Here is a 12949-nt window from a genome sequence, read left to right as displayed (position 1 = left end):
TCAGCCAGCTGAACAGTTTCAATGTTGTGGCTCTCCCCCCCCCCCCTTCCTCTCCCCCATCCGTTCTCTTCGGGATCTGCCCACTCAGAGGGGCCAGTAGAGATAGCTGGAGTAAGAGCATAGCCTTGAGCTTGTTGAGGTTTGTGCGACTCACAAATGGAAGATTAGATTATGTGCAGTCGAGAGAGTGGCTCCGAAGTCTGGGTCCTACAGTTAAATGTTGTGGTTTTCTGCTAGTTCGGATTTATTAACCGCCTTTTCATGATGAAGACATTCACCCAAAGTGGTTTACAATACATTGAATATGGTATATGGATTATGGCTATGGTTTATTAGTCATGTTATACTGCTCGTTCATTTTACTGGTCCAAGCGGTTTACATGATACAATCAAATAAAAAAAAAATAAAAAAAAAAAGAACTCCAATGGTAGATAGAATAGACCTAACTCACACAACAACAAACATACAGGAAAACATTCACTCCTAAATAAAGGGCTCCTTTTACAAAGCCGCGCTAGGGCCTTAACGCGCGGAACAGCACGCGCTAACTTGCCGCGCGCGCTAGCCACTACCGCCTCCTTTTGAGCAGGCGGTAGATTTCCGGCTAGCATGTGCTAATCCGGTGCGTGCGATAAAACCACTAGCGTGGCTTTGTAAAAGGAGGCAAAATGGCGTTTAGCCATTCGTTAACTACGAACCAGCTTTTATGAGATAAGTGCAATGTCTAAGTAAAAAATTTTTTGATACATATTTTTCATATACGTTTTAAATATTTATTACACGTTGCACTTTATAGGAGCTGTATAGTTGGTTGCAGTAATATGCACAAAAAAATATACAATATATACATACCGGCTCAATGAATGATACCTATCACCTGTCAAAGTGGTTTTAGAACACAGCTGTGTTTAACCTTCACAGGTCTCTGAGAGCGGTATTGCGATATGAGCAAGAACTCTGCTTTATATTAGTCTTCAGTTTTGACTGTTGTGCTTGTTTTTGTAAAAGGAGCCCAAAATAATATTTTCCCTAGCTGTCCAGGTGGGCTCACAATCTAACTTGATAGGCTAATACTTTTCCGTCATCTTCTGTTGGGCAAAATATACATTCCTAGGAGGTTCCACAGTTAGAATGTGAGCTTGTCGGACAAATAGGTAAAATACTTGAATACTTCAATGCATTTGTAAACTGCTTTGGATGAATCTTTGCATGAAAAGGCAGTTAATAATTCCAAATAGATATAAGTAAAAAAAAAAAAAAGAGCATAATATCTAGAAAATAATTAGGTAGAGTGTTTTAAAGAAATCCTTGGTAAGAATGTGTTTGCATTGGGGTTGTTGTTGTTTTTTGTTTTTTTTTAATTCAATCATCTTTATTAAAGTTTTTCAAACATACAAAAAGTCATTGAAGAAATGCAAATACAGATACATAACATAATGCAATTAAATGTGGTCACGAACTTACAGAGAAGAACAAAGTCGTCTGAATAAATCCCAGAAACAAACAACCTTGTCAGTCGTATGTAATAATATATAATAAAGTAGAGTATCTTAAGCTAGTTTTATATTAGTTTGCATTGGTTTTAGTTTTTACGGTCATGTTTTAGACTAATGTCGATAAAAGCCAATCCCCCAAGAATGAACCCCACCCCCACCCCAGAAAACCACAGCAGGACTTCCGGGAAATCTCTTCCCTCTTTTGATTATAATAAAAGGGACCCTAAATCTTAATTGCATGAGGGTTAAGACCTGCTAATAGCCTAACACTTTCTGCACCAAAGCTTCACTGTGTCATTGACAGAATATTGGCTATTTATATCTCTGATTGACAGACTGCTCACAAATTCCAGACTTCTGCTCCTTTAACACCTTTAATTAAATAATTATACAATAATTTAATTAAACTATAATGGATTTTATTAGCAGTGTATTGTGTGCGGAGCTTTTTTTTTTTTAATCTCTACAAAATAATGTACAAAAGTAAGGTTTAACAAAGCACTGTTTGAATATCATAGATAAGCATTTCAATCGTTGTTTAAGACAAGCAAAATAAACATTTTTTTTCTCATCGTTCAGTTTTGGATTTTTCTTTAAAAAATAAGTTTTAAATTGGATAACATGTGTCTGTGATGTCTAGCGCTCTGCAAGGAAGCCAAAGCGTGAGACGATGAATCTCTTCATAAAACCAGTTCAAAAATCATAATAAGTATATAAATATAACAAGTTTATTTTTTTAATGTTCAATAATTTTTATTGAGTTTAAAAATAAAATATACATAACAAAAATCTTACAAAGAATATCATCTCAACTCAGTTAATACATTGTAGATATATAAATTCAAAGAAATCAACAATCAATTATCATCACAATACAAACACGATAAAGTACCTCCGAACACTCCCTCCTCCCTTCCCATCCCCCTTCTCCCCTCCACCTATCCCATTTCCAAATATTACTAATAAATAGCACTTCACATTATGATTACAAATGTAATGAGTTCACTACAAAACTGCCTGCTCTGATTGATAATTGCTGTATATAAGATTCCCAGGTCATCCAAAATTTACTCTGTTTTTTATAAGATGGGGAGGTCGCCCTAGCTTCCATAATCATAAGAGCTTGAAACAAGTTTATTTTAAACTAAACTAAACCTTAAGTTTGTATACCGCATCATCTCCATAAAGATAGAGCTCGGCACGGTTTACAAGTAATTCAATAAATGAGGGAAGGACATAAGAAATTAGAGGTTATGAAGAGGATAGCTAGCTTTACATTTTAAATAGATAGCTTTATGTTTTGGAGAAAAGCCAGGTTTTCAGATGCTTTCAGAATAATTGGAATGAGCCTAGGTTCCGCAGCGGGGCAAGGAGGTTATTCCAAAGCTCAGTGAATTTGAAGAAAATGGATTTCCCTAATTTACCTGCATACATGACACCTTTTAATGAAAAAGAGAAAGAGAGAAAAAAAGAAGAGAGAGAGAGAGAGAAGAAAGAAGAGAGAGAGAGAAAAAAAGGAGAGAAAGAGAGAGAGAAAAAAGAGAGAGAGGAAGAGAGAGAGAGAAGAGAAAGAGAGGAAGAGAGAGAAAAAGAGAGAGAGAGGGAGGGAAAAGAGAGAGAAAAAAGAGAGAGAGGAAGAGAGAGAGAAAAGAGAGAGAGAGAGAGGAAGAGAGAGAAAAAAAGAGAGGAAGAGAGAGAGAGAAAAGAGAGAAAAGAGAGAGAGAAAAAAAGAGAGTTAGAGAGAGAAAAGAAAGAGAGGAAGAGACAAAATGAGAGAGAGAGAAAAGAAAGAGAAGAAGAGACAAAATGAGAGAGAGAGAAAAGGAGAGAGAGGAAGAGAAACTAAACTATACCTTAAGTTTGTATACCGCATCATCTCCATAAAGATAGAGCTCAGCACAGTTTACAAGTAAATTCAATAAATGAGGGAAGGACATAATAAGAAATTAGAGGTTATGAAGAGGATAGCTAGCTTTACATTTTAAATAGATACCTTTACCCTTTGGAGAAAAGCCAGGTTTTCAGATGCTTTCGGAATAATTGGAATGAGCCTAGGTTCCGCAGCGGGGCAGGGAGGTTATTTCAAAGCTCTGTGAATTTGAAGAAAAGGGATTTCCCTAGTTCAGTTTGGTTAATATATATGCGTTATTTTTAGCTTTAGTAATCATTTGTAAATGTCCCACTCTGACAGTTTAAAGTGGGCTCCTTAGCACCCTGTGTAAATGAACCTATATCTCAATGTATAAACCTGTCACACTTTTAGAATCGGTGCAGAGCTAGCAACCACCAAAGTTTAGCTTAAAAGCCTCTCAAGTCCTGCTAGACCTGCTCTGTAAACCTCTGTCCTGCTGTTGAGCATGAATCTATAGTCGAAAAGAATGACGAAAGATTCAAAAGGAGAAACATCCCAGATGCCAAATTAGTTCTCCCAAAGTTTCACAAAAATCTAAGAAAAGCAGCTTATTTGCTTTGATCACACCTCATCAGAGCATGCTTAGGCGCTAAATTCAAAAATAATTTTAAAACTCCCTTAGGAAAAGTAACTTTGCTCACTTTTTATTCGTCCAGTTAAATACTACAGTAATTTTTCCATTGATCTGTGCATAAGATTCAACTGTGACGCAAGATTTTCTCTCAATCCTTGCCCAGAACCCAAGTTACTTCAAAGATACTAGAAACCACATGGAAGATACATAAATTGTTTCAAAGTTTAAATCATGCAGAACAAATAATCATCAATAAACTTCTTATTTTTGTGCTACTTTCCATTAATTATTTAACCCATCCGATCACATCCCGGAATTCAGCTCCAGGCATCAATTTCAAATCGTAAACATTTGTAACTTTATTTTTACTTTCAAAAGATAGAGAGATGGGGATGAAAGGTTTCTACCCATAAAGGTGAAACTTTTTTTGTGGTGGTACTTCAAATACATACTTTAGATCGATTCCACCTCCCCCACTCAGAGGCAGAATTGGGGGGTTGGGGAGAAATCTCAATGAATCAGACCCTTAATCTGGACAACATTCCACATAGATTTTCTTTTTCCTGAAAATATTCCACCGATTTTATTTTATTTTTTCTATCTAACCAGATATATTTCGCTCCACATTATGCTGTACGAGGCACCACCGGGCCTGTTAAACGGTGTCACAATGCTCTAGTCCAGGGGTGTCCAACCTGCGGCCCAAGGACCACATGCAGCCCAGTGAAGTATTTTGTGCGGCCCTGGTCAAGGGCATGCAGTGTTTTCCTCTGCTGCTCCTGGGTATTTACCGTCTTGCTGCAGCGTTTGTGCAGCCCCAGAAACATTTTTTTCAGCCAATGCGGCCCAGGGAAGCCAAAAGGTTGGACACCCCTGCTCTAGTCTCAAGACTACAGGATTGCTGACTTTTTAAGCCAGCTCAAATTTGAATAAAGTGTTGAAATGCAGTCACTTGTGCTCCTTGCCAAGGTAAATCTGAAAGGCAACCAAAGAGAAGAAGATATACTGTTGTAAAGCACACAATCCTTAGCTTGAATTGGCAAAACACAAAAAAAACAAAAAACCCTCTGGATCCACCCTTTTATAAGGGGGTGATGCTTACAAAAAGGGTAAGTGCGAACATGTCCTGCTGCTGGTCCCGAAAGAAGTCATACCCCCCCCCCCCCCCCCGGTTCCTTTTTTTAAGGGACAGGATCTAGGCCTCTCGATTTGCTTAATTCTTTGAACCCGTGATTGGAGGTCAAAGTGCAACAGTGGTAATAGAAGGAGGAAGCTCTGGGACACGAAAGGCTTTGCCTATGCCGCTGTGATCAGGTCGCCTTATCTCGGTGGAAATGCAAATCTTCTTTGGGGGGGGGGGGTGACTGTGCCCGGCCACCTGACGTCACCCGCCAGCAGTGTGCCATTACTAATAGAGGCTTCCAAGCGGTCGTTAATCATGTAAGTGGCGGCCAATGAACTGGGATCGCTGGTGAGGGAAGTGGCCCTGCCGGAGAGAGAGAGAGCGAGCGAGCTAGGCCGGGGATCCGGGAGCGTCGGCGGTCGCCAGCAGCCCGGCGGGCCGCTGCAGCATGCTGCTGGCTGGCCCACCCTGGCCGGCACCATGTACGTGAGCTACCTGCTGGAGAAGGACGTCGGCATGTACCCGGGCTCCGTGCGCCCCCACCCCTCCCTGCAGGGCTACCCCGGCGCCGCCCAGTACCCCGACTACGGAGGCTACCACAGCCTGGGCTTGGAGCCCGCCGCCCCCGCCTCGGTGTCCCCGGCCTGGCTCTCCCCCTATAGCGCTCCCCGGGAGGAGTGGGGCCACCCGAACTATAGCGCGGGAGCGGCCGCTCTCAACCCGTCCCCCGGGCCCACCCTGGGTTACAGCCCAGTAGCCGAGTACCCGACGGGCCCGCCCTGCTCGGGGGTCCTCGCGGGCGGGCATCACCAGCAGCAGCAGCAGCAGCTTCCGCCACAGCAGTCGCTCTCCCCCGGGGCCGGAGGGGGGTTTCGGAGGACGCACTATGACTGGATGAGAAAGCCCGCGGTCCCGGGAGGCTCCGGTAAGAGTGGCACCAAGAAGCAAGAGTCACCCTGGCTGGCACTGCCCCTCGCTAACCCTACACAGACGTTTGATCTTTTAAACTTCATACTATGGAGGAGCATTAAGAGCTGAGAAAGATTACATTGAAAGGAGCCGGGATGGTGATTATCCATCGGAGCGATTGTGATTTATGATTTTTCTCAAGTTTGCTGCTACCTTTACAGATTCGATTTTGGCCCCTCCGTTGCGCCGTAATATTGCAACAGCTGATCGCTTAAAGACATACAGCCGAGAAAAGAATATTGGTTTAGCATTTTATATTACATCGTTGTTGGGTTTTTCTGCTTCCTCCAGCTCGTAATTTAAAAAAAAAAATATTAATAGCAGGCTGTATGTAATTCGGATTATACATTTTACAATTCCAATGTATGCCTTATTTTTCTTTTCTTTTTATTAAGAACACAGCGGCACAATTCGCTTGCGCCACTTTTCCGTTCACTCCTTGCTCCAGAAGCCGTCTCTCTTCTTTTCACATTGCTGTAATAATCCTTGTGGCGCTGGTTATAGCCACTTAAAGGATTTTTTATAACCAATTAACGTCATATAAATCATAGGGGCTGTGCCGCTTTGCGTTTAGTTTCTGATTCATTGAGTAGATGTTTCTATTAACATCTGATGGGCTTCAGCCTGGCTACTGATTCTCATGTTTATACAAGGGGAATTTCTCTCGGAAAACACAAACTTTGGAGAGAGTTTGGATGCTATAGGCTAATTCTGCCACTTTTTTGTTTTTCCTACCTTGGCTTTGCTGTACCTTTTCTTAATCAGAATTTATGGGAAAATTGGTTTAAATAAGGCATTCATATGACAATAATATGTACCTATAATGCCACTGCTTTTAATTGTGTCAACTACTAAGGTGAATATTACTACCTACAATTAAACTACTGCTCATAATTTAAAATAATATTATTATTACGCTCAGTCACCTCCACCAAGGTCATTATCTGAAGCAGATATGAAGACCAAGGCTTTGCTGTACCTTTGTCAAATTCTACTGAGCAGAATCAACTCTTTAAGCATTAATCCCCTAAGTCTCTCCTTTTAAGGGACACATGTTGGACCATAGACTAGATTAGTAGTCGGGATTGAGTTTATTTTCCCCGTTCCCCTGATTTCTTTCACTCTGAGAAAAGCAACTGGACTTTAGTGGAGGTGGGGGGGGGGGGTTTAAAAAGGGACTCTTAAGGGGGTTTTCATTGCAGGATGAGAAAGGGCTGTGAGGGTCCTGCACCGAGGTGGCAACCTGGTCAGGCGCCGTTCTCACTTGTGATGTTAATGTTTCTTGGAGCCTGCAGACTTTAGCCGAGATCTTCCCTTTCTGCCACCCTCATCTGTCATAGGCCTTTAAACACATGTCGCTTTGATATCCACCTTCTATGCTATTGTCTCCATATTGACTGGGGAAAGGGTGGCGACTTTCGCAGTAAATAAAGAGTTCTGACATTCCTTCTAGCATCCTGAGTTCCCAGAGACCCCGAGGCAGGTTCTGAACAGATGATTTAAACAGAAAATGTCAAATACTTACAAGAATGCCTTAACTGGCAGTTACCATGCCCATAGTAAGTGCCTGCAGCAACATTTCTGCTGTATGGGTCTTCTTATGGAGCTGTGAGAGTAGCTGAAAGTTAAGCCCAGCTTTAAAACTGCTGGCAATTTGTCTACGCCTTTCAAAGACAGTGCTCGGAGAATTTATGAAAATACATCCAGCGTGGCTTGTTATCATTTTAATTTCTGAACTAGCTTACCGGCTCAAGGGGCCCTGCGTTCAAATTCTGCCTTTGGAGTCAATGGTCTTCTTATGGAGCTGTGAGAGTAGCTGAAAGTTAAGCCCAGCTTTAAAACTGCTGGCGATTTGTCTACGCCTTTCAAAGACAGTGCTCGGAGAATTTATGAAAATACATCCAGCGTGGCTTGTTATCATTTTAATTTCTGAACTAGCTTACCGGCTCAAGGGGCCCTGCGTTCAAATTCTGCCTTTGGAGTCAATGGTCTTCTTATGGAGCTGTGAGAGTAGCTGAAAGTTAAGCCCAGCTTTAAAACTGCTGGCGATTTGTCTACGCCTTTCAAAGACAGTGCTTGGAGAATTTATGAAAATACATCCAGCGTGGCTTGTTATCATTTTAATTTCTGAACTAGCTTACCGGCTCAAGGGGCCCTGCGTTCAAATTCTGCCTTTGGAGTCAATGGTCTTCTTATGGAGCTGTGAGAGTAGCTGAAAGTTAAGCCCAGCTTTAAAACTGCTGGCGATTTGTCTACGCCTTTCAAAGACAGTGCTTGGAGAATTTATGAAAATACATCCAGCGTGGCTTATCATTTTAATTTCTCAACTAGTTTACCGGCTCGAGGGGCCCTGCATTCAAATTCTGCCTTTGGAAGTCAATGTGTATGTTAATGTCCTCTGCTAAGAGATGAAAGGACTCGCCGCCATTTGTTCAGTAGTGGTAATTCAAACTGAATGTGGCTGCTATTAAAGGCATTGAAAGGGCTTTCTTTGATAAGATCTCCTTGTACTGCATTGTTTGCGGCTATGTTCCCCATTCAACAGCCCCGTGGAGTTCTCTCTGATCCGATGTGTATCTTCCTAGGGCGCTTTTATTGTGGTTTGCAAAGCATACCTGAACAAAAGTCAGCCCGCCGGGCATTACACACCTAAAGAGCAGAAAAAGAAACACACACTCAAGCCACCCTTGTAAGGCAGGGGAGAGGGAAAGAAAGTCCAGCAAAGGCCTTGCCCGCTGTTGTTCTTCAATGTGCGAGGGGCCGCTGAAAAGTTCTCAGCCCAACCAAAAGTCCTGAAGCTTAGAAGTTATTCCACACTTTTTGTTTCGTTCCATATCGTTCTCTTCTCGTTTGGGCTGAGAACTTTGCAACCGGCCCCTCGTAGTCTTTGTTTGTTTGGCTACTTTGACCTCGCTTTCATGCGGTTCTAAACTGTTTGCAGTCAACTTCAGTAAAACAATTTAATCTTAGATTTATAGGCTAAATCAACAAGTTGATGAAGTTTAATGACCTTGTGATAAAATGCCAGAGATCTACCCACATTAAAAAGAAAGGATGATATGCCTTTAAAAAAATAAAAAATTAATTTTTGCATCAAATACCCAACTTTACTATTCAAGTTGCTTCTAACTAAACAGAATTATTTTTATGGGACTTTTCCTTATTCTTTGTTCATAGAAAAAGGCCCTATGAAAGCAGGGTCTCTATACACCTTTCTAATTTTCAACACACAATTGAAACCAGAAATTTAATGGAATCCTTTTCTATTTGGAGTACAACATTTTTGATGGAGGTTTTTCATTGTGCACTCCAAACAGAAAAGGGTTCCATTAAATTTCTGTTTCCAATTGTGTAGATGAAGTAAAAAATTAAATTAAATATTTCCAGTTTTATGTAGGTTTTGCCTCATAATAATTTATTGCCAATTTGAAGAAAGAAAAAAAAAAACCCTAGATGAAGTAAAAAAAAAATAAATAAATAAATAAAATGTTTCTACTGGAAACTTCATCTAGGTTGTTATTTTTTGTTTTTATTTTTTTCTTTCTTCAAATTAGCAATAAATTATTTTGAGGCAAAACCTACATAAAACAGGAGGTGATAGTGGGGGAGAGCAGGGCCCTCAGAAGCAAAGAAAGCTAGGGTTCAGTTCCCACTTTTGTCACCACCATTTCTTGAATTTGGGGCACTTTTGGGATTACTCTTCAACCTTATGCTGGTTCCCCTCAGTTATCCTTCAGGACCCCCAAGACATCAAGCTTTTAATGGAACTTTGGTGTGCCTTTGTATAACATGCGCCTGCCCTGCACATCCCCCCCCCCAAAATGAGGACAATTTCCAAAAGTAATTTACCCTGATAAATGTGTATTTGAAAACTTTCCATCATTCCTGCAGATAAAATTTTGTATGAATGGCTCTTAAAGAGTTTGCGTTTAGCCTAGTGTTTTATTTTAACTGCTCCTTCCTCTTTGCTGCCCCTCCCCCAAGGCAACTACCTAGTCTTGTCTAATGGTTGGGCCTGCCCTGCTCCCAAATGAACCCTCTTAGATTGTAAGCTGTTTAAAGGTAGGGATATATTTACTTAAATACTTATTACCACTGTACATCGCTACTGTGGGTCCAACAGTGCTTTACAAATGATAAATGGTACCAGGAAAAAAATCTGAATTATGTGTGTAATTCAGCAAACAGATAGTCATAGGAATGGAGGGTAAGGAATTGGTTGCTTTACTGTGTCATAACTTCATACTGGTATTTCCCCCCCCCCCTGCAGCTAAAACAAGAACAAAAGACAAGTATCGGGTGGTGTATACGGACCACCAGAGGTTGGAGCTGGAGAAAGAATTTCATTACAGCCGCTACATAACGATCAGAAGAAAAGCAGAGCTGGCAGTTAGCCTCGGGCTCTCGGAGAGACAGGTCTGTTGATGTACATTCATTCTTTCTTTGCGGGCTTTTATTTCCATGCATATGTATTGGTGCATTCCTTTGCTAAAAAAAAAAAAAAAGAATAATAATCTAGATGATTTCTTTATTGGGATTGCCTCCTGTGCTTTTATTTTGATGTTATTGGTGCCCCGAATTCTGCCATCGGAACAGAAAAAAGAACTTCAAATCATTTTGCTGGACCTTCATGTATTAAGCTCTAAAGTTCCCACCGTGTTTGTTTGTTATCATGAACTAATTGCTCCGTGTCAGAAAAGAGGGACGAGTTTTCACGTGGGACCCGAGAGGGATACTAATCTGCCCTAGCCTTACCATCTGGTCTGGCCTACACTGTTACCTTGTGTTCATGTGTGAAAAATGCAAGAGACTAGCAAATTTAGTCCTGATATTTTGCCAATGCAAAAAAATCAAACTTGAGCCCCGATTCTGGCAGAGGCGATTAGACTAGTTTAAGTCAGAAAACCACAGGTGCCTTTGCTTAATCTCTCAACTTTCCTTTCAGGTGAAAATCTGGTTTCAGAACAGAAGAGCCAAAGAAAGAAAGATCAGTAAGAAGAGGTTACAGCAGTCTGAGCCTGGCACAGCGCAGAATGGCTCCGGGTCCGACCCGCTCAGCCCCGCAGTGTCTTCCCTCACCTCTGTGCTCCCAGTAACCAACAGCAATGGTGCAATACTGGGCCCCAATGGCACAATCTTGGAAATTCCAGTGGCCCAGTAAACCCCGTATCCACCATTTGTGATAGCCGGCTATGATGTGTTGGAGAAGCGATACTTGTTGTTCAATAGATTTTTGGCTTCCTATAAGGGAATGGAGGATGCGGACCTCTGTTTAGAGTTGGGAAGAACCACATGGACTAATTTGTCGAACTTCTCAGGGACGAAGAGATCGTTCTGTGCACTGGAGGGATCGCTGGAAGTAGCCATCCGTGTCGGGAACTTTGCTATAAACAAATACTTCTAAAACAAAATTTAAGAATTTGTCATGCAGGTACTGTTTTGTTTTGTTTTTTTTGTTTTTACACTGGATCTTAAAAATATGGATTTGTAAGTTTGTTCAATATATGCGTATGTTGAATGAAAAAGAAAACCACTCATTACATTCGCAGACATTGTATCTCAGGGTTCTTTATATATGGAATTGCATTTAAAAAATATAATTCTCTCCTAAGCTGAGGCCAAGATTAAAATTGTAAGTTTAGATATGTTAGAAACCGTTTAGTAGGCAATCAAAGAAATTCTTGCCGTGCTCGGCTCACTCCTGTGATGCAAGATTGTGATAAACTTGCCTAATGCACCGCAAACCTATCTCTTTGCTTTACAAGAAAATCCAGCTGTAAAGTTTGAATGATGGCCATGCGAAGGGAAGACGGACTATTCCAACGCACCAGACTCCAAGCAATTACTGCTTTTTGCACTGAGCCACCGCACATAGCCCAGTAAGTTATTGCAGACGGCAAGAAATACCGTGAAGTTCAGAAAAAAAAAAAAAAGTAGCATTTCTAGTAATATATTTTCAAATTCAGTTTTTGATACTTTGCCTGGCCACTTATTCAGGAAAGGATGATTTGAACTTTTATTGCTGCTAGAATATAGCAAGAGATAATCTAAAGATGCTATTTACCAGAAAGCTATCAGGGTAGACTGTTTTGAGATTTTCAATCAGAATTCTGCAATCTGGTTGTACGTATTCCATGTAAAACTGCCGGGTTGTTTACACTGAATGGAGAGCATTTGCTGCATGCCAAAAGTTTCTTTATAAAGAATGTCTTCAGACATGTCACCGTAGCCGGAGAAACACTGCACTGCCACTGGCTGATGTCTTGTATGTGATTTATAATGACATTATTAAAAATTATTCCTACACATGTGCGTACTGACACGCAGACCTGGACATTCACCATTAATCCTTCAAACTCTTTCTGAAATGCAATGTGAAAGCAAGGTACAATTCTGAATGGGCTGTTTTAAAACATGGTTTCAAAATTATATAAGTTAACTAGCTGATTACCCGGCGTTGCCTGGATATTTATTTATCCCAATTATCTGTTTTCGATAATTTTTACATGTCACCCCCTTCCTACCCCTACAGTATTTTTTCCCAGATAGTAAGTCATATGTATACCAAGTTTGGTTGAAATCTGTCCATGCGTTTCAGAGTTATGCTGGAACATACATACACACATACATCTGATTTTATATTTAGATATATATGATGATGCTGAAGGCTACAAAATAGTCTCCTTCCATTTTGAAGGATGCCTGATAATTGATTTTAATAACTAAATAGTAAAGTCTGAATAACATAACTGTCACTCAGTAAAGATCAAAATAAAAATCAAACAAAAAAGATGGAAAAGATAAACTAGCCCTGGCAAGGCAGGTCATGAGTTGCTCACTTTTAATTATGGTAAGATCCCCAAATCGAAAAGAA

General features: G+C 40.7%; 1 protein-coding gene across 2 annotated transcripts; it reads left to right on the top strand.

The window, feature by feature from the left end:
* Positions 1-5303: 5303 nt before the first annotated feature.
* Positions 5304-12381, top strand: CDX2 (caudal type homeobox 2). Of its 2 annotated transcripts, XR_004539789.1 has the most exons (4): positions 5304-6031; positions 10346-10491; positions 11021-11506; positions 11841-12381. XR_004539789.1 is itself a non-coding variant. In XM_033947787.1 (3 exons), exons 1-3 carry the CDS (start codon positions 5587-5589, stop codon positions 11234-11236), a joined length of 807 nt encoding a protein of 268 aa, XP_033803678.1. In that variant the 5' UTR covers positions 5304-5586; the 3' UTR covers positions 11237-12381. The 2 variants fall into 2 exon arrangements, 1 of the variants encoding a protein (XP_033803678.1); XM_033947787.1 differs by having other exon boundaries at positions 11021-12381.
* The last annotated feature ends 568 nt before the right edge of the window (positions 12382-12949 follow it).

Source organism: Geotrypetes seraphini, chromosome 6 (genome assembly GCF_902459505.1).
Source record: "Geotrypetes seraphini chromosome 6, aGeoSer1.1, whole genome shotgun sequence".
NCBI classification, from domain to species: domain Eukaryota; kingdom Metazoa; phylum Chordata; class Amphibia; order Gymnophiona; family Dermophiidae; genus Geotrypetes; species Geotrypetes seraphini.
Note: the sequence above shows the minus strand (reverse complement) of the source record. Positions and strands in the feature narration are given on the sequence as shown.

Bases quoted from the DNA above. Each gene is read 5' to 3' on its own strand.
- CDX2 (XM_033947787.1), top strand. From the start codon at position 5,587: ATGTACGTGAGCTACCTGCTGGAGAAGGACGTCGGCATGTACCCGGGC. The intron at 6,032-10,345 runs GTAAGAGTGGCA...CCCCCCCTGCAG, and splicing joins CGCGGTCCCGGGAGGCTCCG to CTAAAACAAGAACAAAAGAC. The intron at 10,492-11,020 runs GTCTGTTGATGT...CTTTCCTTTCAG, and splicing joins TCGGGCTCTCGGAGAGACAG to GTGAAAATCTGGTTTCAGAA.